The 26,380-nt window shown below is 35.2% G+C and overlaps 1 protein-coding gene and 1 long non-coding RNA gene across 9 annotated transcripts in view; one reads left to right on the forward strand and one right to left on the reverse strand.

The window, feature by feature from the left end:
- Positions 1-26,380, reverse strand: part of LOC128672974 (uncharacterized) — a 197,933-nt gene that overhangs the window by 87,763 nt on the left and 83,790 nt on the right. For all 6 annotated transcript variants that reach the window (XM_053750529.1, XM_053750528.1, XM_053750527.1 and 3 more), the window contains exons 3-4: positions 12,233-12,701; positions 1,296-1,363 (exon numbers count right to left, since the gene is read on the reverse strand). In XM_053750529.1, the coding sequence (XP_053606504.1) occupies positions 1,296-1,363; positions 12,233-12,701 (537 nt within the window). The remainder of the gene's footprint in view (positions 1-1,295; positions 1,364-12,232; positions 12,702-26,380) is intronic.
- On the forward strand, positions 119-4,224 carry LOC128672981 (uncharacterized). Of its 3 annotated transcripts, none has more exons than XR_008405021.1 (3): positions 119-257; positions 2,853-2,960; positions 3,281-4,224. It is a non-coding gene; the product is annotated as an uncharacterized LOC128672981 (long non-coding RNA). The 3 variants fall into 3 exon arrangements; XR_008405020.1 differs by lacking the exon at positions 119-257 and adding an exon at positions 856-994; XR_008405019.1 differs by lacking the exon at positions 119-257 and adding an exon at positions 1,161-1,225.

Genomic DNA, 26,380 nt, shown 5'->3' on the forward strand with positions numbered 1-26,380 from the left:
CAGTTAAGTACTGTAGTTAAAATAAAGAAAACTAGTTTCTCAGAAGTACAAATTCTTTTATTTCAACAATTATATATGTAAAAAATATTTTTGATGGAGTCATGGAGAAAAACTAATTTGCCTTATAATGTAACCTAATAATTCATTGAAAATGCTAATGACATGAAAAGTTTCTCCTCCGATCGCTGACACAAAGCACAAGGTCGGACATTGGTGATTGATGAGAAATGTTTATAATTATATTGGATATAAAGAATGTAAGTAGTTCACAATTTCTGAATAAAAATTTCCAGTTTCGCTAGAATATTAAATAGGTATCTAAGAAATTTACTCAAAATGACAGCTCTCCAGGTGTCAAATTCCGTTTTATTCCTTTTTTTTTTTCGTTTATTCATATAGAAAGGCAAAGGGATCTAAGCCCATACAGCCGTCGTCTGTATTTTCTTATTTACTTCATTATGTTGTATTATAGGCGTAAGCCAAGTCTTTTGTAACTTTATGAGATAAATTTACTTTATTAGACTTGAGTAAACGTTGCTCAATTTTTTCAATTTCAAAAAATCAGCCAAAAGTCGGAAGCGAAAGTAATTTTTGAATCCCCAAAAGAAAACCGATTTGCGCAAACTATCGCGTAAAAGAAAAGAGTATCGTTGGAGAATATATCATGTTTATGACTCCATATTTGTTACTTTCTCCTTGCTATCAGTCAATAAACCTAAATTCTCTAAGGCTACGGAAAAATATGCCTTAATAACAACTGGATAGGGTTTATTATTAAGGGGCTAGTGGTTCTTGTTGATGCTTTAGCTTTTTGATTGATGGGACGTTTTCTTCGAGAGGACATCATTTTCTGCATGAGTCTTTATCTTTATTGGCAAACATGGGAAAGCCCCAAGGAATAAACTGAATTTTGCATTAGTGTACACTTTCTCTATCATCTTCGTATGTGCCTAGTTGCATTCGGGACTGTGACGCCGTGAAGCCCGAGATGAACGTAAAATATAACTTACAACATTATAAAAATTTAGTGATTTTACAACTGGACACCTGATGTCCACCTTAGGAATGTTGTCCAATCAGCTGCCTAGGCTATGTGTCCCTTCGTCGCTTTGTACGACATCCACGGGAGGATATGGCCACTCCATATCCTCCTATTCTAGAGTGGAATTAGAATATATTAGAATATGGGGAATAGGTTTAGTTCTGAATGCTTATCTATCCAAAAGTAAGTCTTTTCATAGTCTCAGATTTGAGGTTATTCTTAATTTAGTTTAATAGAAGGTGATTCAACTTACCTAGTCTTAAAATTTTAGTAAAGAACACTTGGTATATGGTGGCACTCGTTATCTTCCTATAGCGTAACCTGTAACAAAAGAAAAATATTTGAAGTTTCGGGAAAATTATTGATGCCGCTTTTTTTGACTTGGCGGGGGCACAGCCGTGCACCCAGAAAAAGCATTTGTTTTATCTGGGGGCACGGCCGTACCATCATTTTGTCTTTCTTTCATGACAAAACTGAGCTTTAAAGGTAAATTTGGTGTGGAGGTAGTTGGGGAGCGGGAGAATGACATAAGCAGACTACTTTTACCGCGAATACAAAGGCTAATACGTAAAATTATTTCGTACCGTACTGACAGATGAAAGCCAGCCTTCAAGATTCATTGGGATGTGTGGGATATGTAGCAATGAGAGATGATTTTCCGTCACACTTAAGGGAATAGGGAAAAAAACAGAATTTTTCGCAACAAAGGTACTTTGTTACAATATATCAGTGTTTGCTACCGAGTTAGGCGAAAAAAGGTAAAAGCAAATAATGACAGAAGAATGCTCGACAACAACTAAGAGTGGGTTGCACCAGTTAATTTTGACATTAATTTTAACCTGCGCGTCATTTAGATAAAGCGCACCTTGCGTTATTCTACGCAGGTTAAAATTAACCACAAGCTGATGAGACCGAACCTAAGTAGAAGAGCCATCTCATTTTCGGGTTATGTAATCAACATTACATCATTTACGTATAGCAATTAACTTTAGTTCAATCTAAGCCCTAACAGGTCAAGGTCTAGGCTGGCAGTAAATCAGGCGATCTAATCAGACGCCTCAGAGGTGAGTTTGCGACCAGTATTTGCCCGAATTTTTCCCAAACAGTCGAGCACAAACCCATAAACAGGTTGGGTTTGCGGACCGGACCGTTTGGGAAAAAACCGGACGCAAACTGGGCGTAAATCCATATCTGAGCGCGTCCGAGTGATTGAGTGGCGTGAGATTCGCAGGCTATCTAGGAATCTAGATACATCTAAAGATTATATATTCCAAGATTTCCATTAGCAGCTTTGCAATGGTTAAAGATATCTTCCATGTTAGTCTGGGAGCGAAGGAAAAACGTTGTCGGGAGTTGTTTGCGGTTTTGTGAGAATGACGAAAGTGAGTTGACTTGCTTCTTGTTTAATGTCAAATTAATTTAAAACTAAATTGCAGTCAATAGTACACATGTACCGTTGTTTTTACCAATAAAATAAAAAAATAAATAGGATGTGAAATCGTAAATTAAGGGAAAATGCTATGGCTATAATGGAAGATGAAGGACTAGTTTTCATTCGCGGCTTCGCCTCCATGTTTTTTCATCAGGATATTCGGGATACATCTTGAACAGATAACAAATGAACAAAACTTACGCATTTTAAACTTAATTATAGTTTTATTGTCGAATTACCAAATATCATCGAATCGATACATTTGGATATAATTTTTTTTATCCCATTGCCACGCCATAGTTAGGTAAATGTGTTTGTAGAGTAACTGCCTGATTAGCTGTCAGATAGGACTTAATTAATTTGAGGTTGTGGTTTTAGGGTGATGTCAGCTGAGCCGACAAACATGCATGGAGCCTCGTTTGGTCAGGACTACTTGCACATACATCAGTCGACTTCAACAAGTCGACTATTCTAATTAATTTCAATGTAAGTCAAGTAAATTATTTTGGAATAAAAGTTTCCCACGGGCAGCGCATTATTGCCCTTCGTTATTATTATCTCCTTTTTAAAAAATTCAAATGATATGGATCCAACACGTAGAGGCCTTTTGGAGAGTTTTGATGTTGTGTAGGTTTCCAGCCAAAACCCGCTCGCGGATATACCAATAAAATAATATGCCATTGGGGGGAGTGTGAACTATTGCAGAATAGAAGTACTGGTCTATAGAATGAAATTGGGATAGACTGAGAATAGGCTATTGCAAAGATTTCGGTCACCAGCCGTAATCATGATAACTGACTATTCAGTGGCAGGTGGTGAGTCGCCGCTCATTGGATGGGCCCCTCAAATCAGTCGCCGCGATTGGCGACGAAGGGGCAACATTGGCGTGGGCGGCTAAGGGTGTAGAGAGGTGAGTCTGCGGGGCGCGAAATCGTGGTGATCCAGTCAGACGCCCCCGGTGTTGACATTTTACACTTCCACCCTTCGAGCATATAGCTCTCGCGACTCCACTCTGGCCGGCCGATGAAGACAAGCCAGAGGTAGGGGTCCTGTTACCTCTCGGTTTCCACTTCAACCTTGGGGAAGGAAGGCGGAGGTGAGGAACAGGGGCCTCCCCTGGGAGCACTCAGGTCCGTGGGGTCGCTACTCCCCAACAGCTCGCCACAAGCTGTCCTGCGGGCATATTATTATTAATATTATGCATCTCCTTTTAAAAATTCACGGCACTAAATCCAGTCCTTTATGAGACTTGTATATTGGTATGGATCCCACACGTAGAGACCCTTTGTAGAGTTTTGATGTCCCGCCAATATTATTATTATTACGACCACACATCTTGACCAGAATTCTCCGTTCTGGAAAACTGTAATACAAGCTCTGTCTACATCAGTCTCCATTTTCCTCCAAATTAAAGTGTCGGTTTTAGTAGATGTTTATTGTTTAGTATACTTGTATTCTGTGCCTTTGTCCGCCTTTGTGCCTTTTTATTTTATTTTTGTATTGTTATTTTTTTTGTTAATTTAGCTTTTGGTGCAATAAAGAGTATTGTATTGTATTGTATTCTTGTTAGATTATTATGAAGAGCAATAAATATATTTGTGGCGTGCTAGCCGCCACTAGCCGCGCTGGTTAACTCGTCAGTAAGGCGGCTGTTAGGAACCGTACGAGTACCTACCGGTAATATACACTTATCTACACAATTTTATCTTTTATATTTATCTCATTAGGCCTCCCAAGACGAATTTGGGCAAGATGGACGACGAATGGATACTCTAGCAAATGAATCGTGAATATGTCAGTATGTGAATATGTATATTTGCTCGAGTGTTCATCCATATATATCTATACATATAATTGAAGCTTTATTTAAAGTGCATTACTTATTTTTAGTCTATTATAAAATCTCTAAAAAAAAAACTTTTCGACTTCGAATTAGCCCAACTTGTAATAAAAACTTTTACTAGTTTTATTAATTTTTACTAGTTTCCATATGTATATATAAATATATTTTATATTAAATTCCATTTTCACCCCGCACTTGTCAACTTTGATAGACATTAATTAAATGACCTTGTGACTAAGTAAATAACAAGCCAATAAAGTGAACTTGCACAAACCAACGATGCACGAATGACTATTGATTTGCTGCTTAATGTATGTTATTATGTGCTTAAATATTCATAAAAACATTGCTGCAGTGACGAGCACTTTTATGCCACTTACCATAATGTATACCTATAACAATATAAAGCTTCTCATCTATATAGTCCCCAATTATATTGTCAATGCCCTAAATATAATGTAAAATATTATTATAAAGAGGTAAGCGTTTGTGTGTGGAATTCTTTATTTTAATATAATAAGATTGCAGTAGATTATATTCTATCTCTTCTTTTCTATGAAAAATCCCACGGGAGCAAAGCCCTGGGCAACATCTAGTGTGTAATAATAACAGTGTTTATTTTATGAAAATTATAGCTATAAAAGCATTACTGAATGCCTGGAATAAATTTTGACCTTTGAATAAGTATCGCCTTTATCTTTCCATATAAATTAAAAAAAAAACGACTTTCAATATTCATTTCGCTACAACTTTTGAACGGCTGAACCGATTTTTATGAAACATGACTAAGTACACTCGAGATAAAATTATCTATGAAACAAAAAAAAAACATTAAACGAAAATCGGTTCATCCGTTTGGTAGCTACGATGAAACAGACAGATAAACAGACAGACACATTAAACTTATAACACCCCTCTTTTTACGTCGGAGGTTAAAAAGAGAATATGCCAAATTTATGCCGGCAAATACATGCTGTACAAACCAAAGTCTCGCAGCTCAGTTTTTCTACCGTAAAAAGTTGTGAGATCCATGTTACCAAGTCGATTAATTTATAATATTTTGTCCCTACTTAAGGGACCTTCTGTCTTAAGTTATTAGGCAAGTTATTATCATATTAATATTAAAAATCTTTTAGGTTTTAAATGAATAGATCGGATCCATAAAATATTGAAGCAATATTAAAATGACATGGTGTTTTAATTATTTTTCCAAAAAATTAAAGTATCTCTCTTACAATATTAGTATTTTCTTCTTATAACATTTTTATTTTTTATTTTGAAAAAATATTTCCTCTCTTTTCTTCTTTTTCTAAATGACCTATATTTTTCATGGTGCCCAAAAGATAATTTGCAGAACCCTAGGGCCACAAAGCACAGTTTGAGAACCAATGTTCCAGACTATTTGTCCTATATATCTTCAACAGCGGTGTTAAATACACACTATATTATAGATAATCATCGACATTTGCCCTTGTAAAATGATGTATAATAACAAAACACATGTGTAGTTAATACAGTGGAGACATGCCATATCAACATTAGTTGCGGACAAAGTTGATGATCAACTTTTATAATTACAAGGCAAATAAGCAGCTTCTAATAATGCCAATGAAAAAAAAAAACTTTGTTAAAGGCCCTTTTGGTTTTGGGACTATAATAAGTCATGTTGCCGACCATCACCGGAGACCACTTATCATTAGACCAGATGTTGCCCGGGGCTTCGCTCCGGTGGGAATTTTGATATAAAATATAGCCTATAGCAATCTTGGATAATGTACCTTTTTGAATGGTGAAAGAATTTTTGAAATCGGTTCGGTGGTTTCGGAGATTACCCGCCTCAAACATACAAAGTCACAAACGCTTATTTCTTTATATTAATAGTACAGATTGATCGCGTTCCTGCATGTTTGCTTGCTCAGTATATGAAGGAACAAAAAGATTTCAGAGTCATATCTTCTTAAACACACGGAATAATAAAAGGTACTATATATTTTTAACCCCCGATGCAAAAAGAGGGGTGTTATAAGTTTGACCGTTAAGTGTGTCTGTCTGTCTGTGTACGAGGCACCGTTGCTCAGAACCGATTTGGATTCGGTTTTTTATTTATTTGATAGATAATTTTTATGCGACGGTTCTTAGATATGTTCGATCAAAATCGGTTTAGCCATTCAAAAGTTGTAGCGAAAAGTATATTGAACGTCGGGGGTTGTTTAATTTGTCTAACAAATAAACTTGTTCAGGATTCTGTGTACACAACTTTTTCGAGAGACGTCGCGGGGCGTCAGTGTGTCTGCATCTTTATTTTTACAATGTCTCTTTGACCTTTCAGTGAATACAGAATGAACGAATCTTTTATTCAGGCGTTGACGAAATATTGCGGGTTATTCCGTATTGACCCTACTAAGATTCGTCCCGTCTGAATCATCCCTGGCATTTTAAGAATTATTACTTTTGATTCATCCTTATTTCAGTTCTACACGTTTATGCGAAACCGCGGGCAAGAGCTAGTATAATGTATTTTAATTTATTGAAATAAAGAAACTAAATATTAATAAATTAGAGTCTAAACATATAGGCAATTTGAAAAAAGTCTGATATCAGTGTTAGCTATTTGATTATAAAATATTCATAATTCAATTATTTTTGTCAGACATCGTCACAAAGAAATAAAACTTGTATAATTTTAAGTTTAAACGGTTAATCGATAATGAAATGTTAAAATAACGAAGACACCCTGTCTTCACTCATAAATCAATAAAAAATAAAATCAAACAACTTTAAGTGGAAACCAATTAATGTGCAAAATGTGAGAGAAAGGGACGGATAATATGTTTTTTCTTCAGATTTTTATTTCGGTCTCATTTCATTACCCTTTTATTGTTGCTCCGATGTTTTACATGTAATGCTTTTCTTGTACACGTATGATTTGATTTCCAAGATGCTTCTTCTAAGTTCATTCACCCCGACATGATCTTTAAAATATGATTCGCTGAATCTCTTCTCTTTCATTGGAAGTAATGATGTATTTAAATATAAATTATCTGTAGGTTTTAATGACGTCCCTCTATCATTTATCACATACCCGGTTATTTATTCTTCTAATTGAAGAACATCAAAATGTTTTTGCAGATTATAAAAATTAGTATTATTTTTCTTTTTTTAAATGCACTTTATGGCACCTTGCACTCTGTTCGGCCTAATATTGACTGGTAGAGAATACCATGTGGCATTAATTGTACATATTTTTGTATTTTTTTTTCAATAAAGTTTTTAAACAAATAATAACGCTTATTGGTGTATGCTCGCCAAATGTAAACTTGTGCTTGGATCGTTCCCGGAAATGCGTCGTTTATCTTCATCACGGCTGAAAACATTCGGCAAGATTGAAACCGGTAATTAGGTGGGCTGGTGAGGTAAACTACCTTCCTCCTCCTTACAACTGTTATTCCTCATTGCTGAGGGTCATGGTTTTTTTAATGGCGTGAAACAAAAACAATTAATTACTCTTTTTGCATTAATGAAATTAATGAACACGTTTGACATTGCCTTCTCCATTTCACACAATAGCCGACAAATTATCAACTGGAGTGCGGGCTTCCCCACAATGTTTTCTTTCCACTGAAAGCAAGATGAAAAATGAAAAATACTAAACATAAGTTGTACTTAGCGTTTCACTTGCGCAGGTTAAAGTTAACGTCAAAGTTGAGAGACGAAGAGCGAGACAAGAATGAGTTTATTCCACCATAATTCCAAAACCCTTGCCATATATAATATAAGACACCATATATTCCTTAAATACACTCTCGACCATATCACGTTTAGAACTCCAGTCGTGTTTTATTTTTGTTTTTTTATCATTATTTAACATTATAAATATACAGTTATGATACAACTAAGCATTTTGTGCCAAACCACATCCGTATTAGCGAAGAAATCCGTTCTTTTGCATTGTAAAATCTACAAGCCCCAGGGAAATATTGGTGAAACGTGCTGGAATGATACTGAGCAGTGATTCCGAGTACTGGCCCGTTCAATTTTCATTCAGCATGAAAAATTTGTTTTTCATGATGAAACATTGAGATGAAAACATCTTTTATTTAGTCAAAAAAACTACATACATTCAGTAAGGAACTAGCATGTAACGTGTGACTCGCGTAGAATAAGACAACTCCCGTGGATTTCGTACGAAACGATTAAGGGATAGATACATAGCCTTGGATAACATTCCTAAGCAGGAAGGCTGGTAGCCGGTTTTAAAATCACAACCGAAATAGTATAAAACAAAGACACATCTAGCTGTCTGTCTGAACCTACGTAAGCTTATCTTTAAAACTATGCAACTGATTTCATGGAAGGTTTATGTGTAATTTATTATGGCGAGTGAAACCAGAACGAGTCGCAATTAGATTTAATATACACCTAACAATATTCAATTTTACGCTATATATCCCAACACCCAATACTGTCGTTGATAAAAAAAAAATCTACAAATTGGCTGTTTGACTGATTACAAAATAAAATAATAAAGTTGTTGACATAATCAAAACACGAAAAGTAATTTAAAAAAAAATTCAAAATTCTTAATTCAACTTTAGATGATAGGCACATCCACTTATTGATGTCAAAATTGTATTTAAAACTAAGTCTACCGCAGACTTAGTTTTAAATACATTTTTGACATTTGATTGATGTACTGTGACGTCACAACGTTGGAGAGGAAAGAAGAAATGTCACTTTAATTTTAATTCTGAATAAATTATTTTGCTTTTGACTGCACAATTGTGACGACACAGGACATTGTCATACAAGCTCCATATATTTTTATTATGACATTAGAAAAAATCATCTGATTTCGTTGGTCGGAAAGTAGCCAATTAGATACAAATTTATATAATCTAATCGAAGCACTTATCTAGTCGACTGTACAAAATTAATGATCAATATTCGACGAGTTTCAGACTCAAGGGAATAAGCCTCGTTAGCTGATGAAGTACGTAACTCTGGTCTGTTATCGAAATGTATCAATTTACGATCTACAATGTACAGTTAGAAACATGGCGACCCTGCATGGACTTTATGCCGTTGTAGTAGCGATGAATTGGCATGAATTGGGGCTATACAGCACTGATAGAACCGGCTAATGGCTTATGGATTATTAAACTGTAAGTATAATAGCAATAGAATTTAAAAATTGCAAGACGTTTAGGTCATATGTGTACAGACAGATTGTGATAAAAAACAATGATGACGCATCATTGTTTTTTATCACAATCTCTGTACACATTAATTTCGAATTAGAATCCATTTTTTTTTTATTAATACGAACGAATATAGGTTACATTATTTATTGAAAAAAGATTACCGGACCCTGGGCTCCGACGCTCAACAGCTGGGAAGAAAACGGAAATAGGCTTAGAAGAGAGAGAGAGAGAGAGAGAATATTGAATGAGGAACACTGAAATGAGGTTTTAAATTTCATTAGGTCTAAACTTACGTTTCGAAGATCTTTATTCGTCAGTGCAAACTTCAAACTGGCCATATAAAATACTAGCTGCGCCCCGGGTCTTCGCTTCCGTGGGAATTTCAAATTCAAATTCAAATAATTTATTTAGAAATTAGACTTTCACAGGCACTTTTTCTCGTCAATTTTTATATTTATAGTTATTTCTCACAAGCTACAAACTACTGGCTACTTTCGGGAAAAAGTACCCTATGTGTTATTCCAGTTTATATTCTACCCGTGTACCAAATTTCATAACAATCGGTCGAGTAGATTGTATGAAAGAGTAACAAATATACACATATAGATCCTTACAAACTTTCGCATAATTACAAAGTTAGTAGTATACGAGTTACCTACTTCCCGATACTTTTCTATTTTACTAATTTCACTTCAAATGAGAATATTCAGTTAAATATATATTGAATTACCATCTCAAAATTGGCATTGAAAAATTAATAAAATTGGAGAATTAAAAAGAGAAAATAAAACACGAAAACTAGTGGCTTTGTTCCTGTGTCGTCGTCAGTTTTGCAATACAAAGCGATGTCTCCCAACCCTTTATGCTGACATAACGGGTGAATGGACTTTTCACGGTCCAATATTTAAGCCCAAAATGAGATTTGAATACATTTTAAACACTTTAGGATTTCATACATCAAAAGATAAAAATTAAACACTTGGGACAGTTTTGTTGTTTTTACATACGTAAATATTAACACGTCTGTGATTGATGTGATGAGATTTTCACTTGTCACGATCCAGAGAAATCCCACTTGCAATTATGTTTGAGGCGATAGAGTAATATGTTGCAAGATTATGCAGTTTTTTTAATTTTCTTAAAACTCTAGAATACGCTTCAAACCTGGGACCTTTTGGCCACAGGTTTGCTTTCTTAATTACTCAATCACCACCGTTTTTAAAGTAGACAGTTAAGAGCGTCCGTTTGCGATCGAAAAGGCCCAGGCTCGAATCTCTCATGCTTGTATACGAATCTGTCTCATGTATAGGTAGTAGTTTTCATACACCACCACATGCTCCCGATGAAGGAAAACATCGCGAAGAAACCAGCATACTAGTTTTCAATTTAAGTTCACTTGTGTGTATGCGATTACTACTTGCACTAGACGCGGTTGGTAATCGTAAAAGTAATGTCAGATGTATTTAGGTGGTCTAATACAATCTGACACCAGTGTTAGCAGTTAACGCAGAGTGCGTTAACTTTAAAAGAAAAATGGAAGTGATAAAGTAATGTATATTACATAACATAATTTTACCAAAAACAACAAACATTTGATAGGCCATGTATGAAGGTCAACACACTTATTTCCCGGCAATGTTTGTGTAACCTCTCTCGCATTATGTTTAGCCAATACATCGCTCTACTTTCTCAAGACAAACACGAGCGACTTATGAGTCGAGTCGCTGCGATAATTCAGGTTCGGTGGAGAACAATCAAAGTGCTCGAAACTAAAACTAATCTAAAGTTTGAAATTCACTAAGTGTTGATAACTTCTGTTTTGGATACAATTATTATGAAAGGTTTTAATATTTGAAAAGTTATTTATATAGTAATTCATCTATATATCGTAGAGATTAGGTACGTTACGTTAGATATGGGATTTATTTGTTTCAAAATCAAAATCAAATCATTTATTCAGAAATTAGGCCTTCACAGGCACTTTTTCACGTCATATTCTAAATTAAATGATGTTTACCAAAGCTACAAACTACTAGCATTTCGGAACGACCACTGCTGAGAAGAAATGCCGAAAGAAACTCATTCAAACAGTGTTGGTCCCTATTATGCCAGAAGGGCTTACCATTTCTTAAATATAAATATATGTATAATTTTTTATCAGTAATATGACATGGTCAATAGTAATAACAATAAAGTACATGGTCAAAAGGTATACTGAAACATATTATGATTGTGATCAAGTGCTGATGAAAGGAAAATATATATACTTCTATATATATATATGTATAATTAACCAAACAAAAAAAACTTTTAATAAAAGATCGAGCTGACCAGTTCCCCCGGCAGCACCCGTTCACGAGTTGACGCGTTGTTAGTTGTTTATAAACGTATATAAATGTTGTTAAAAGTTTTGGACTTTATTGTATCATATAGGTGGAGATAGCAAGGTGGTGTCCTAAAGTGCATTTAAAAAGAAAAAAATAATTGTTTTTTTTTTAACTTTGTTGCAAAAACATGGCAAAGGCCCAAAGCCTGAGGCTTTTTCTACCAGTCATCCGATAGGCTATACAGAGAGAAAAGAACATTTCGGAGTAACAATACAAAACGACTTATTTGTTATAAGCATTTAAAATCAGAAAAAAGGGCACCTTTTGCATAATATGTTCATATGTTATCACAAAATATTCGTACTTATAAATAATGAAGGTACTTACCTAAAAACGACATTAGTTTCATCAGTTCCCACGTGCACCGCATCAGTCAACGACCACTGCAGCACCACAGCACTCCTGCCTTCCAGCGGCCCACTCACAACTCTAGCCGGCAGGAACCTCTTCCTGAACCGACCCTTCCCCCTTCGAAACCCATTCACAACCGACCGTTCACCCCTATAAAACCTCGGTCTAAAATAATACCCATCGAACTCACTAACATCACTATCTAAATATTTTCCTGTTCTGAAATCTGGCAACACAGGTTCCAAATTATCACTTTCTTGGTACCACTTTTTGAATTTCGAACGTTCGGAGCGTGTGTGTTTGGGCACGAAGAAGGGGAGGGGATATTCGTCTCTGCACGGACGCTCTGCGAATGTGGTTGGCGTGAAGTTGCCGCGGATGAAGGTGCCCACGATCGAGTAAAGCACGTAGTCTTGGAGCGTGACGTCATCGAATTGGAGATGCACTGGAAAGAAGAGAAAATGGATACGTTTTTAATGTTTATAGTACTTAAAGTACACAATTAAGGTTAAGTTAAAAGGATTGAAACTTTATTTAATTATCTTCTGACGGCTTAGTGCCGGTTCGAAAATCTTAATCGATTCGATGGTGAGACAACTCGCACTAACCCCTCTAATATAGCAGCCGCCTTTTTTGCGATACAAGACCTATATTACGCTGGAAGTTCTTGCATATATCTTCGCCAAACTTCATCAAAATCAATACAGAATTTGAGATAATTCTTTACAAACAAAAATACACAGCTTTTTTTCTTAATAAATCATTCATACAATCGTGTATGAATAATTTATTTAATTAAAACTATATCTACCTAAATGACAACGGTACAAAAGCGGACATATTGCTAAAAATTATCTTAAGAACGTCTGTTAAATCGAAGTATCTAGAAGTTACTGAACTATCTATCATATTAATATTTACATTGATATGATAGAAAATTCAGTAACTTGTATTAATATGATAGATTATTTATATAACGCACCCTGCATTGCACCAGCCAACTTTGATGTTAACTTTAACCTGCACAGAAAAACGCAAAGCGCGGCATTTTATTGCGGCGCGGCGCGCAGATTAAAGTTAAAGTCAAAGTATGATTAGTGCAACGCACTCTAAGAATTATACACTTATATAAGTACTTAATGTCAATGATAATGGCATTTGTGTATTTTTCTGTAATCTTAGAGTGCGTTGCACAGCATGTAATTACGTTTGAATGTTCAACGGGCGGTCACGTAAAACCTAACTTAGCCAAGCCAAGCTTGAGATTCCATTAGTTTTTATAGATAAACAAACATACAATTTTATATATAAACAGCTTTATCGAGACCTGTTGCTGCAGGCGTCCATAGGCAACCACTTTCCATCAGATTCCACTCGCTCAGGAGTATAAAAAAGTTCGCTTGTTTTTTACGGGATTTTTTTGGTGAGATCTATTTTATGAAGACGGCGCTATCTAGCTTATTTTTAATCTATATGGATTTCGTACACATTAGCAGTTAGCACGTGTCTCAAACTCGTGGTGCCGCAAATTACAGTCATTACACTCATTTATCTAAGGTGCGTAATGAAACTTGGGTCATTAATCGTGGCTTTGTTTGGAAAACAATCTTTTTGGGTCGTTATTTATTTGCCAATGTAAGTAGAAAAGAAATAGAAAAAGTTATTTTTGGTACACTATACACTTACAATGCGTACAACAAGAGGAAAAGGTAAGAGTACTGAGATTATGGCTGTGATGTTCGGAGCCCGATTTTGCGCTTATTGGTCAGATAAAATTACCTAAATTATCATTCCCATTGAATGCCAAAAAAAAACATTTATGATTTTACGAGCGATGCGAGCGAGGTCTACAAATCTACTTGGGGCAAAAATATATTTTTGTATGTGTGTTTGTAACGCGATAATTTTCGAACCGTTGGTCTGATTTTGATAAAATTTAAATGGTGGCAAAACATTTTTAAATTCGTGGGGCAACAAAATTGGTTAAAAGTCGTTTTTGAAATATTCACAATTATGTAAAAAAAATATTGTGTTCGCGAGGTTAACTAACTAAGTTCGCGCGGCGAACAACTAGTTAATATTAAATATATCTATCTACCGAATGTTAGATCAGTATAGAACAGCACTATGTCTCATAAAAATGTCAATCGCTATGAAGTATTGATATTGAAGACGTTCCAGACGAATGGCCGCGAGAAATAATATTCGTAGTAATATGAAATAAATGAGAAGCCAGGGATATCTTTTCATACGGAAAGACTAGATTTTTATCTGTATCGAGGTCTCGAGATGAACCCGCAGACTGAAAGACCGGTGATTTATTATTATTAATGCAATATTATGCTTTGGATTTCTTTGAATACATGATATAATTTCTTCATAAAAAAAAAACAACGCCTCTTTTAATAAGACGTATTGCAGATTTTTCATAACGCTTGGTATCAAATTACATATTTGTTATAGGCAATTTTGGCAATTAATATCTGCAAATACTTAGATCAATTTTGTCCAAAGCAACTTACTCATCCTTACTTATTATAAAACAAAGACCTCTGCCGCGTCTATCTGTCTGTCTGTCTGTTCGCGATAAACTCAACTTCATGCAGTTTTTACCAATAGATAGTGTGGTTTCTGAGGAATGTTTAGGTGTATAACTTATTATGTCTTTACCCGAGCGAAGCCGGGACGGGCCGCTAGTAAAAATATATTACATAGTTACTGTAACACCACGCCAGTACCGCGAGCCTTTCCCACGGCGTAAATCAATTTTTATTTCTTCTATTTGAGTCAGAAATTTAGGCCGGGCTGTAAATAGGCCTTTTTAAGTTGGTGTTTGACGACCTCGGTGGCGCAGTGGTAAAGTGTTTGCCTCTGAACTGAGATGTCTCGGGTTCGATCCCCGGTCTGGTCATGATGGAAAATGATCTTCTTCTGATTGGCCCGGGTCGGATGTTTATCTATATATGTATTTGTTATAAAATATAGTATCGTTGAGTTAGTATCCCATAACACATTTCTCGAACTTACTTTGGGGCTAGCTCAATCTGTATGATTTGTCCTAATATATTTATTTATCTAAGCCCAATGGAATCTACGAAAAATATAGCTGCATACGCGGCTGGTGACCAGCCGGTCACCCATCTTTATTCAATCGCTCGATGCGTTCGATGGAACTGTTTCGATTGTGATTTTCTACGACTGAAAAAAGTTTACCTTCGAAAAATTTCCGAAAAATGAAATTATTTGGCGCTAACAAGGCCTATACCCAGCAGTGGGTTAATGTAGGCTGAATATAGTAATGATGATGGAATTAACTTCGATAGAGTGTGAATCGGGCTTAAGATTTCTTTAGATATTTCACCAGAAGCAGGTCAAGCATAGACAGGTAGACGACGAAATTTACCAAACATAAGTCAATTCTTATGCCAGCTCCACGCTCTCGAGGAAGTCAAACACATGCCGACGCGAATGCGTGAACATGCGTAGTTAGTATGAGTGTTTTTATTTACCACAATGAAAAAACCAGCAATGTATACCGAATCCGCCAAAGTTTGGTAACTGCAACTGTTCGACGACAGTGTGAAGCCGGCATTAGATTTAGACTTTAACCCCCTTATTAATAAAAACGTTATCCTCTGATTAGCCTCGGAATAGTCATTCTTTGTATTGTCCCGTTTTTTCAATGTCAAATACTGACAAGAGACAGAGAGGGACAACACAAAGAAAAACTACTCCAAGCCTAACAAGGGAACAAAATTTTTAATAATAAAGCGGTAAGATTGTGAGTTGTGAGCCAAGTTAACTGAATCACCACTAGATGGCTTAATATGGGCTCTCAACTCAATGCACGCACATGTTAAAGTTACTATCGAGTCTTCTCGCAGTGATAGACACAGCCAACTAATCACATTGTGTGGTTCATAAGACATTTACAATAAGACCAGTATTTATTTATTTATTTATTTATTCACGCACAAAACAGATTACACAAAACAATTACAGATATCTTAATAACTAAGAATTAACAAAAATTTGGGGTATTCAATATTATTTTTTTATTATTTTTTACTAAGTATCGCACTCGCATCCATGCCGAACACGTGAGCGCGATATAATATCCTTTTTAATATTTTAACAAACAGTGTAAACTTAGAGTTAAATATGTTGAATTCAGGGTTATTCGCCAATTTAGCCAGCCCGTGCCCAATGGCTGAAGAAATCTTCGCCGGGCCGTCAATGTGGGTATTCGGAACCGGAATATGTCGTCATTCGACCGATTTGTCCTCACTTCGTCGTACTAGTAGGGTCCCATGAAAAATTTGGTGTGTTAACGTAGCGACATCTAAATTTTACGACGCAAAATTATTGAATTAACTAGTTGTTATTTTTTTATGTGTGTAAATTAATGTAAACAGTCTCTATATCTTCTGATTTAATGACCCTATTTGGAATATTTTTTTTTAGTCGTCATCTTTCAAGTTAAAATCCATATTTGCATACTAATATTTGTCTGTTACGCTATCACAGCTACCGCTGATCTGATTTTGATGGATTTTATTAAACATTATGTTAAAGGCCAACGTTCAAACAACATAGGCTACTTTTTGTATTGAATTGTCTTTTTTTGTTAAATTTTAACAAATACAACAATTAGTTTTGTTATCTGACTTTAAACGTCAATTTTATGAATGATCGATTTAGGAAGTGATTTCTTCCTCAAGAAAATTGACGGATCGTAATGACAGCGCGGCCGAAGCGGTCGAAGCGCTCTGAGAACCACCTAAAACGCATCAATACAACAATAACACAATAGGAAAACCGTTGTTACAGGTGATTTGTCATCCATTCAACCCCTTTAGCACATCCACAAATCATACATCTGTGTCATCGTCCCAGGAAATTGTTCCCGGAGACATTTTTGGGGCATTTCGTCGGCTGCCCCACTTCCGTTTCTATGACATTTTCGCTCAACACCAATTAGGATTCGTGTCAGAGGATGTTTCAGTCAGAGTTTCCGCCCTAGAACATAATATATATATATAATAAAATAGGTCTACTACTTGCTTACGTGGAAGCCTACTAGGTGACTCAAGGATATATAGATTTAGAGGAAACAGCCTTGTTAGCTGGGGTCTTTAGTTGTTTTGCACCACAAGGTATTCGAACCACGGTGTGAATCGCCTAAGAGCCTGTATAGGTTCTTTCACACCACGGTGATAGATGATCGCATTTCTAGGGAGTGTTGACGTCAGGCAGCCGGTGATAAAATCACAGCCAAATAATTTCCAAAGTAAAGATTTATTTTTTATGAGAACCTTGGGCTTTCGTTTATCACAGCCAGGAATACAACCAGGAATAAAAGAGAGATGTATCAGTAATGGCCTACAACTACCAAAAGGCCGTGCGGTGAAAAGGACCCTGGGCTCAGCTGCTTTATGGCTGAGGAAACAATAGCAGAATCACTCAGTTATGAGAGTAACATTTATGTTTTTGTGTCTATCTGGAAGATGAATAGCTCTAGTACAAGTAGGATGGATATTAATTAGAATACGCGTATATTTAATTTTGATTATAAAGCGTTTTTTAATCTAAAATCAACAGTGTTTTAGACAATGGACGAATTAAACATTTTAACTGGGTAATTTTTTCAATTCATTTTTTCAAATTACCCAGTTAAAATGTTTGCAAATCAAAATGTATACTTTTTGCTTAACTCCGGCCGCTGCTGCCCTTGATATTCTTTACGTCATCCCAAAGTAACAGAAACGTACAAAGAAATAATATACAGCTCCCCAGAGTTGTCACACTGTGTATGAAATATTGTTTTCTTTATGTTGTGAAAGTCGGCGAGAATATTATATAGACTAGTTTCAAATGGAACGTCATTTTTATCGGGAAATTGTACAATAAAATATTTCTTTTCAATTTTGGAAGTGTCCCGTCTTGAATCATCGCATATCGTACGAGTCGAAAAACGCTCGCTGATATTTATAAATGACAACTGATTTTACTATTGATAGGTGATAAACGACAACAGCATTCCTAATGAGAGTTAATTTCAGACACACAGGCTTAGGTATAAATCACTAACAATGTTTCCGTGGACCCTGGGCATTATAGCCGTGAATGACACCGGGATTAGACGATGTTGATACAAGCTTCGAAAAGTAGGTTGTAGTAGGGAAATAGTAGTGCCCGTCTGCGGCTTTGTCGTTTAAATCTAAAATTTCATGTGTATTACTTTAAAAATTACGATGTTTTATACAAACTTGCAGCCCATATTTCCGTAGGCATTATATTGTATCCAATTTGAAGCTGAGCTCAATCTATTGTAGTATTCATATAATAGGCCATCAATACAAATTAGATATTTTTATCGTGTGTCAAAAAAAAATATTATATTATTATGACTTGTGACAGCGGGCACAAGTGACATCACAAATGTTGAAGTCGAAAAGCAATTTAATACTACCTGTTACTACAAATAAAATTGATAAATTAAAATGACATTTGATTATCGTATTTCGTTAATGGAATGCATGTATTTGTATATTTTAACAAGTACCCTATTTCTGGATATAGTTCCAGGCCCGGTCAAACAAAACACTTTGGTACAGGAGTAACCAGCGATCGATTGACCTAAAAACCGGGCTCAGTTCTCGTAAGTACCTCTGTCTTCTGATATCTGCGGCATGGGCTGTCGGTGGGTTTACACGAGCTTAGTAACTTGCGCTTAGCTCCTGGCTGATGGTGCAAGAAGACCTGCTTTGATGTCCGTATGAAGTGGAATAGGAAAAGTAGGTAGAACCTTGAGCTCCAACGAACAAAAGAGAGTAACTGATAGATAATTTGTCTATCTATCTATCTAAGAGAGTAACTTGGCCATAGCTATAGAGAATAGATGAGGATTGAGAATTGATGATGTTGTTGACACATTATTGAAGGTAATGTTCAATTAACATTACCTTCAATAATGTCAGGTTTCACATAATGCAAATGGATTGCCTACTTCAGTTAGGTTTATGGTTTTGTTTCTTATCTTTCTTACATTTATTTTTTTCTCTAATTGTAATAACTCTTGCCCTTACTAAACTCCGTTTCTAAGTTCGTGTAAACAAGCCGTTAGTAAATGAATTCGTTAGTAAACGAATGTTCAAAATAGAAGTGTTTATTAGTAAAAGGCTCCACAGAGTTCACAGGTCATTAAGTTGATTAGTAAATAACCTTGCTTTTGGATGGACGGTTAGTGGTGTGAAAAGTCGATTCGTCAATCGTGACTCAGTAAGATTAGGGCCTTGTAATTAAATTCGAGACACAGAGCTGTTTCACCTGTGATATTCAAAATGGCGCGATGCGATACTACAGAAGCGTTTCGTGTTAACTCCGTTATCGTTATTATTAAAAAGCTCGGAGGAATGTAATTTAAATCTAAAATTTCATGTGTATTACTTTAAAAATGACGATGTTTTATACAAACTTGCAGCCCATATTTCACTATGAGTGTGAGCCAATTTAAAAAATCCAATTAAAGCATTATTATTTTTTACTAGTGTGCGTCAAGTCTAGTCACTAGTCAGACAAACATACGTCGGCATTTTAATAGAGGCGCCACGTAGGTTTTAAAACAGAATTTCTACAGCATTCGAAATTAGTTCGTTTTCCTGCCACGCGCAAAACTTACACTCGTATTTGGAACATAACTCAACCGCCATTTGTTTCGATGGCGTTCTCCCCAATTTGTTGGTGTTGCCAACTCCGCCCGCCATTTTGCTACCGTTTACGTCATTAATCATCTCGGTGGCTGCTCGTCGATTATGATTACTTAACTTGACAGTTTCGGAAGGTGTTGGTTACGTTGGAAATAAAAAATTCCTTGAAGCAAGCACAATTACATACATTTTTCTATTTGAGGTATATTTTCTTTTTACTACTACGTACTGGTTGTTACTAACACTGAGTGATGTTTATTAAATTTTTAAAAAAACATATTTCTTTAAAATACTCACATGAATAAATAAAATTAATACATTTTGCAAAACTTCTTTTTTTTCTAATTCATCACCCAATAGTAAACTAAAATAAAAATTCATTTATTTGAATTACTTATCTGACATTTGTATACTAAATTTCAACACAAGTGCTTCACTAGTTTCGGCGGAATAAAGCTGTGAAGGGCGGACATAAATACGGATAAACAGGCAGAGTCCTTGAGGTACGGAACCTAAAAAAAAATATCAGCCATTACGTACCTTTGCGATATGGATCGCTTTATACAGTAATATATAGATATAATAGCATATTTGTTATAAGCTGAAATAGTGTCGGCTCATCGTATGCGCGATAATTTGCGCTTGTTAAATATTGGTATTACGTTACAATTATGTCTCTTGTTTAACAAACATATTAATAATTCTTGTGTGAATTATAGATACCTATATTCTCGTGTGAATTTATGATTAAGAGTACCTACTTTAAATTATAAATTTGTATAAGAGCGAAACCTATTGGCATAGCCGACGGTCGAATAGAAACTATTCAATAATATCACGCAAATACTTTTACACGCACTCTTCTTTCTATTTGAGATCACTATGAAAATGTGATTTATCCGAACAAACAATTGTGTGGGCTTACTACCCGAGATGTTAGCAGTAGCGAGATTGTAAACATGACGTATCAAACGGATTGGTCAGTATAGGCTATTTCAAGATCAAAGTGCAATATTAACGTTTGCAATATTTTCTAAAAGATCACATCTATGTAACGGGTAGTTGTCATATAATATACAATATATAATATAGAACAATATATAATATACAATATACAAATATACAATATATAATATAGAACAATATATAATATACAATATACAAATATACAATATATAATATAGAACAATATATAATATACAATATATAATATAGAACATTTTGACATACAACAAATGTGGGTTGGTAAAGAATATTAGATTCTTGGACCTGCCTGATTCAGTTTGAAAGTGTTTTATCTATATCTATCCACTTAGATTGACCTAGTAAAGATCTCAAGGATCTTTTTTATCAGTCTAATGGTCAAAAGTAATAACGTAAACCTACGATATCGACATGAGAAACCGTGAGAAATGAAGGAAACAATAATAATGATGATAAAGGTGCGAGCAGACAGGACGGCTTTAGGAAACGCATTGTTATAAAGCTGTGAGCAGACTGGAGGCGGTTCTCAGCGCAGGGGAAAGTAGTAAGTAGTAAGTCTTTTCAGTATAATGTACTTCTTAAAATGCACAAAATTTCAGATATTTATAATATAATATTACAGATTATACAGTATTTGAGTACCATAAGCATTTGTTAATTAAATTTTATGATATTTATAAACGCATAAACTCTATTTCTTTAGGCATAGTCACGAGCAGATGCTAGTAAACGAAGCAGCTCCAACACACATAGGAAATATTGAGAATCAAAACAAAATTACGTTTTCATATTTCCAAAGACGTCGCGTTCAAGTATTGAAAAACGAAACGGTTGCAAAAGCAAAAGAAAAAAAAAAAGGTAAAAAAAGCCTGCAACAATAGCGAACAACAAATGTTTCTCGTCATGTTCATTTATTCACAGCACTGGCATCTCGCCAAATGGCTGGCAACACTAGCTCGATGTGCAATACTCGTATTCCGAATTTAAATACCCACTATCTTCGTTTGCGAACTCTTTGCGTAATTTTCTCAATTTCAAGTTGGCAACACAGCGGTTTTATTAAAGGGTAATGTGCATTTACGTAACATTAATAGCTTTAACGGTTCAGTGTTCCCACTTCAAAGAACAACGTGTGTATGTTTGTGTAGTAAATATTTAAATTTAAAATCGTCAGTGTAAAGAGAATTCTTTACTTCGGTTATTGATTTATGATAGACGTCGTGCAAGATAGATAGAAAAATAATAGTTATTTTGTATGGAAACTAACGATTGTTATTGGAGGTAAAAATTCCAATTTTCTCAATTGTCTTCTCTTTATTTCCATAAACTAATATTGAACTATTCTTTTTCTTGACAATCTTTACTAAGTTTCATCAAAATCGGTTCATTAGTTCATAGTTCTTTATTGCTTTCATTTGGTGTACATTAGGTCTTATTGTAGGTAACATTTTAAATGCACAAATGAGCCCTGAAGGGCGTTGCAATTTAATTATCGTTATATAATATTAAATTATTATTACTATTAAAGCATTATATTATAGTTAATTTATTCATATAATAAAATAAAAATACAAATAAAAATAAAATTAAAAAATTAAAAAAATTCTAAATGACATAAAAATTAGAATAATTGACTTTCAGTTAAGAACCTCGTCATGTAAAGTATTCGTCTTTATGGGCTATAATGCAACTATTAAGATTGCTATGAAAAATTATTTTAAAAGATTTTGTAGTGACAACAATTGGTAACGCGATTTACACTAAAAATTCTCTTTACAAAAATTTCTTTGTCAAAAAGAAAAATATGAAAATGTCTTGAACAAACAATACCCGGCGAAAGTAAATCCCGCCGGATATCCGGGTTTATGACGTTTGTCTTCATAAGAAGCCTTCAAAAGGATCAGCGGGGTTGTCCCCGAAGCATTGAAAACGATGCTTATTTTTTTTTATAATATAAAAAAATAAGGGTTACTTTTTGAATGATTTTTGCCTTTATATTTATGATATACTAGCTTCGCCCCGGGGCTTCGCTCCCGTGGGAATTGTGGGATAACAAGTGCCCTATGTGTTATTCCAGGTTATATTCTACCTGTGTACCAAATTTCATAACAATCCGCCCTGTAGATTTTGCGTGAAAGACTAACAAACAAACAAACAAACAAACATACATACATACACACATCCTCACAAATGTTCGCATTTATAATATTAGTACGTTTGTTACTCTTTGAGGCAAAACCTATTAAACGGATTGTCATGAAATTTGGTATAGTCAAAAGCACTTCAAGTTACCCTGAATGAACCTCTATAGCGCAGTAATAGCGGTGAGTTTGCAATGAATTTGGATAGGTTGATGTGCTGTTGACTGTACACGGGTAGAATATAATCTGGAACAACACATTCCCACGTGAGCGAAACTATTATTATATAATTATACAAACAAAAGTATAGCTTCTTCAAATTGAGTCGTAAAAGTAAAACAATTGAAAGTAATGATTGACGCATAAGGCCTCGCACTCAACAATGGAAACTAAATCAAATGAAAATATTTACAAAATAGAGATGTGCCTCGATATATAAGTTAAAAACGTTTAGTAACTGACAATTGCATTCAAAGAAGTAAAAACAATTTAATATTTAATTACCTAAATTCAGTTTATGTACATTTTTTATAAGAAGTATTTTTGGAAATATAAATATAATATATGTATATCAAAGATTTAACAAAGGTCATTGCACGCCCAAGGTGGGCAAAGAAGACCTTTGTATTATAAATACTTGTATTAGAAATGCGAAAGTTTGTGAGGTATGTGTGTATGTTTGTTTCCCATTTACGCAAAATCTACTAGGCGGACTTTTATGAAATTCGGTACACGGGTAGAATATAAACTGGAATAATACATAGGATACTTGTATCCCGAAATTCGCACGGGAGCGAAGCCCCGGAGCGCAGCTAGTACTGACATATTTTTGGAAATCACATTCTTGATATTATCAAGCTGCCATAGACATATGTGCCATGCCAATGGTAATGACTACCGAATGCCGAAAACTGTGCAAATTGGAGAAGAAACAAACAGGAAAGCGTACGCTAGGCTCTGACGCTTTGCGGCTGAGGAAGAACTGGGAAATCGCTTAGATGGTAAAGAGAGAATTCAATTTATAGTGTTGTCCTGACATTTGTTGGACGGGACGCCGTCTGGTGGGGGAAAACGAAAACCCTCAATGAATTTTAACTGTGTTATTATAGGTTAAAGCTCTATAAACGAGCCGATAATATTACATCATTCCCTCAAAATGCACCCTATTAGCTCATAAAAACATAAATTGTGTGCGTAGTGCGACTTTGCTATGTACTTCTCACCATCGAGTCGACTCGCAGTGAGACGCAGCTAACCAATCACAGTGCGCCATTGTGACGCAACGACAACCACACTGCAATGTGATTGGTTCGCTGCGTCTCACTTCGAATCTATTCGATAGTGAGTGAGTGAAATGCAAACCCGCACGTCGCCCTCTGTTCGTTGTTTATCACTCAATATAATATTTTTTGTTCGGAATTGCCTACGTGAGTTCGTGGTTGATAGCACCTTGGTTGTGCTTAAGACATAGGCGATAGCGGTGAAATTACGGAGTCAACAGAGGGTACTTCGTGTTATTTTTCCTAAATTCCAGTTATGTTCATTGACGACCTCGGTGGCGCAGAGGTAAAGTGCTTGCCTCTGAACCCGGGTTCGATCCCTGGTCGGGTCAAGTTGGAAAATGATCTTTTTCTGATTGGCCCGGGTCTTGGATGTTTACCTATATATGTATTTGTTATAAAATATAGTATCGTTGAGTTAGTATCCTATAACACAAGTCTCGAACTTACTTTGGGGCTAGCTCAATCTGTGTGATTTGTCCTAATATATTTATATTCATTTATTTACTTTACAATTGGAGTAATAAGCCAACATCACAAAATATAACAAAGATATAAGAGATAAAAAATATAATAAACTAGCCTGTCCCGGCTTCGTTCGAGTAAAAACTATCAATTCATTGATGAAAACTGCATGAAATTCCATGTATCAGTTTTTGAGTTTATCGCGAACAGACAAACAGGCGTGCGGTAGTGAACTTTGTTTTATAACTAGAGGCCTTGACAAATTGTATTTTATTCAAGATTTAAGTAAAATAAAAATACAAAATCATTTTGAGTACCTACCACATTTTTTAAAATAAAAACTACCTACCTATACCTTTTTTGATATAAAATGTTGGTACCTAGATTATTTAGTGATCTATGTAGTACTCCACGTTAGCTAAGTTATAAGTTTCAAACGTGAAGGTAAATAAGCAATGTATTTCTCTTTAGACCACAGTCTAAACGTAACAGTGGCCTATTTTCGAGCGGCAGTCCATCCAGATTGCGTGCGCCAGAAAATTTTGAAAATATGCGCGTAAAACCGTTTCGTGACTGAAATAAGCGGATCATTTCGGGAATAAATGTGAGATCGTTTTTAAAAATTATGGCGGGTACGAAAATATGTTTATTTTATTATTCAACTGTAAAGTTAATATCTTAGTTTTAATAGTTAATTAAACGCATTTTTATTAAAATACATATTTCCCTGTTACTCATTTGTTTAAGAAAAATAAACGACATAATTTTGAACGTTTTTCTGATGAATCATTTTCTGTGAAGTTCGAAGAAGATTCCAAGTTATATTCGTGAGAAGTTTAACAGAACATACACGCTCAAAATGACGAAAAGGCTTCGGTGAAATATGTTCGGCGAGTCTTCTTCACCTGCGCTTTTTTGCTATATATTATTTGATAGCTATTTTAATCTCCTAGTGTTGGGCATACTAAAATTTACTTAATTGCTATCAAGCCTCTTCTAAAGATGATATTAGAAAAGTACATCCCGAAGTATGATATAAAATATGACTAGAAGACACCAAACATCGCATAGATATACAATACGATAGAGCGTGCATACGAGTAGCTCACGTTTTATAGCCTCACGTCTCGGGAGTATCGCGGGTAACTCCCACCTCTTGGAATAGTTCCAGAAGCTTCGAGAATGCTTCCGTCATTTATATCGAGAATTTATTGACTTGTCCAGCATTTCCTCTGAAATGTTTTCTTGTTTTGTATCCAATAGAAATAGCGTTGGTGGTCGTAAAATTAGAACACCGATCAGAAATGATCCAAGTTCGAATCATTACAGTGTTTAAGAGATTGCAAAATTTGGAGCAGTGGAAATAGGGAATCTATTAGAGTTCTATCGACATCGTTATGTCGATAAGTGAAACGGAAAACCTAAACGAATACACAAACTTTTTTGGAAATGTATACGTATTACGTAAGAAACGACCAACAATATAGGTTATAAAGTATGATAATATCGCCGCCATTTTAATTAAGAGACTTCAGACTAGTAGAG

Source organism: Plodia interpunctella, chromosome 10, assembly GCF_027563975.2.
Source record: "Plodia interpunctella isolate USDA-ARS_2022_Savannah chromosome 10, ilPloInte3.2, whole genome shotgun sequence".
NCBI lineage: Eukaryota > Metazoa > Arthropoda > Insecta > Lepidoptera > Pyralidae > Plodia > Plodia interpunctella.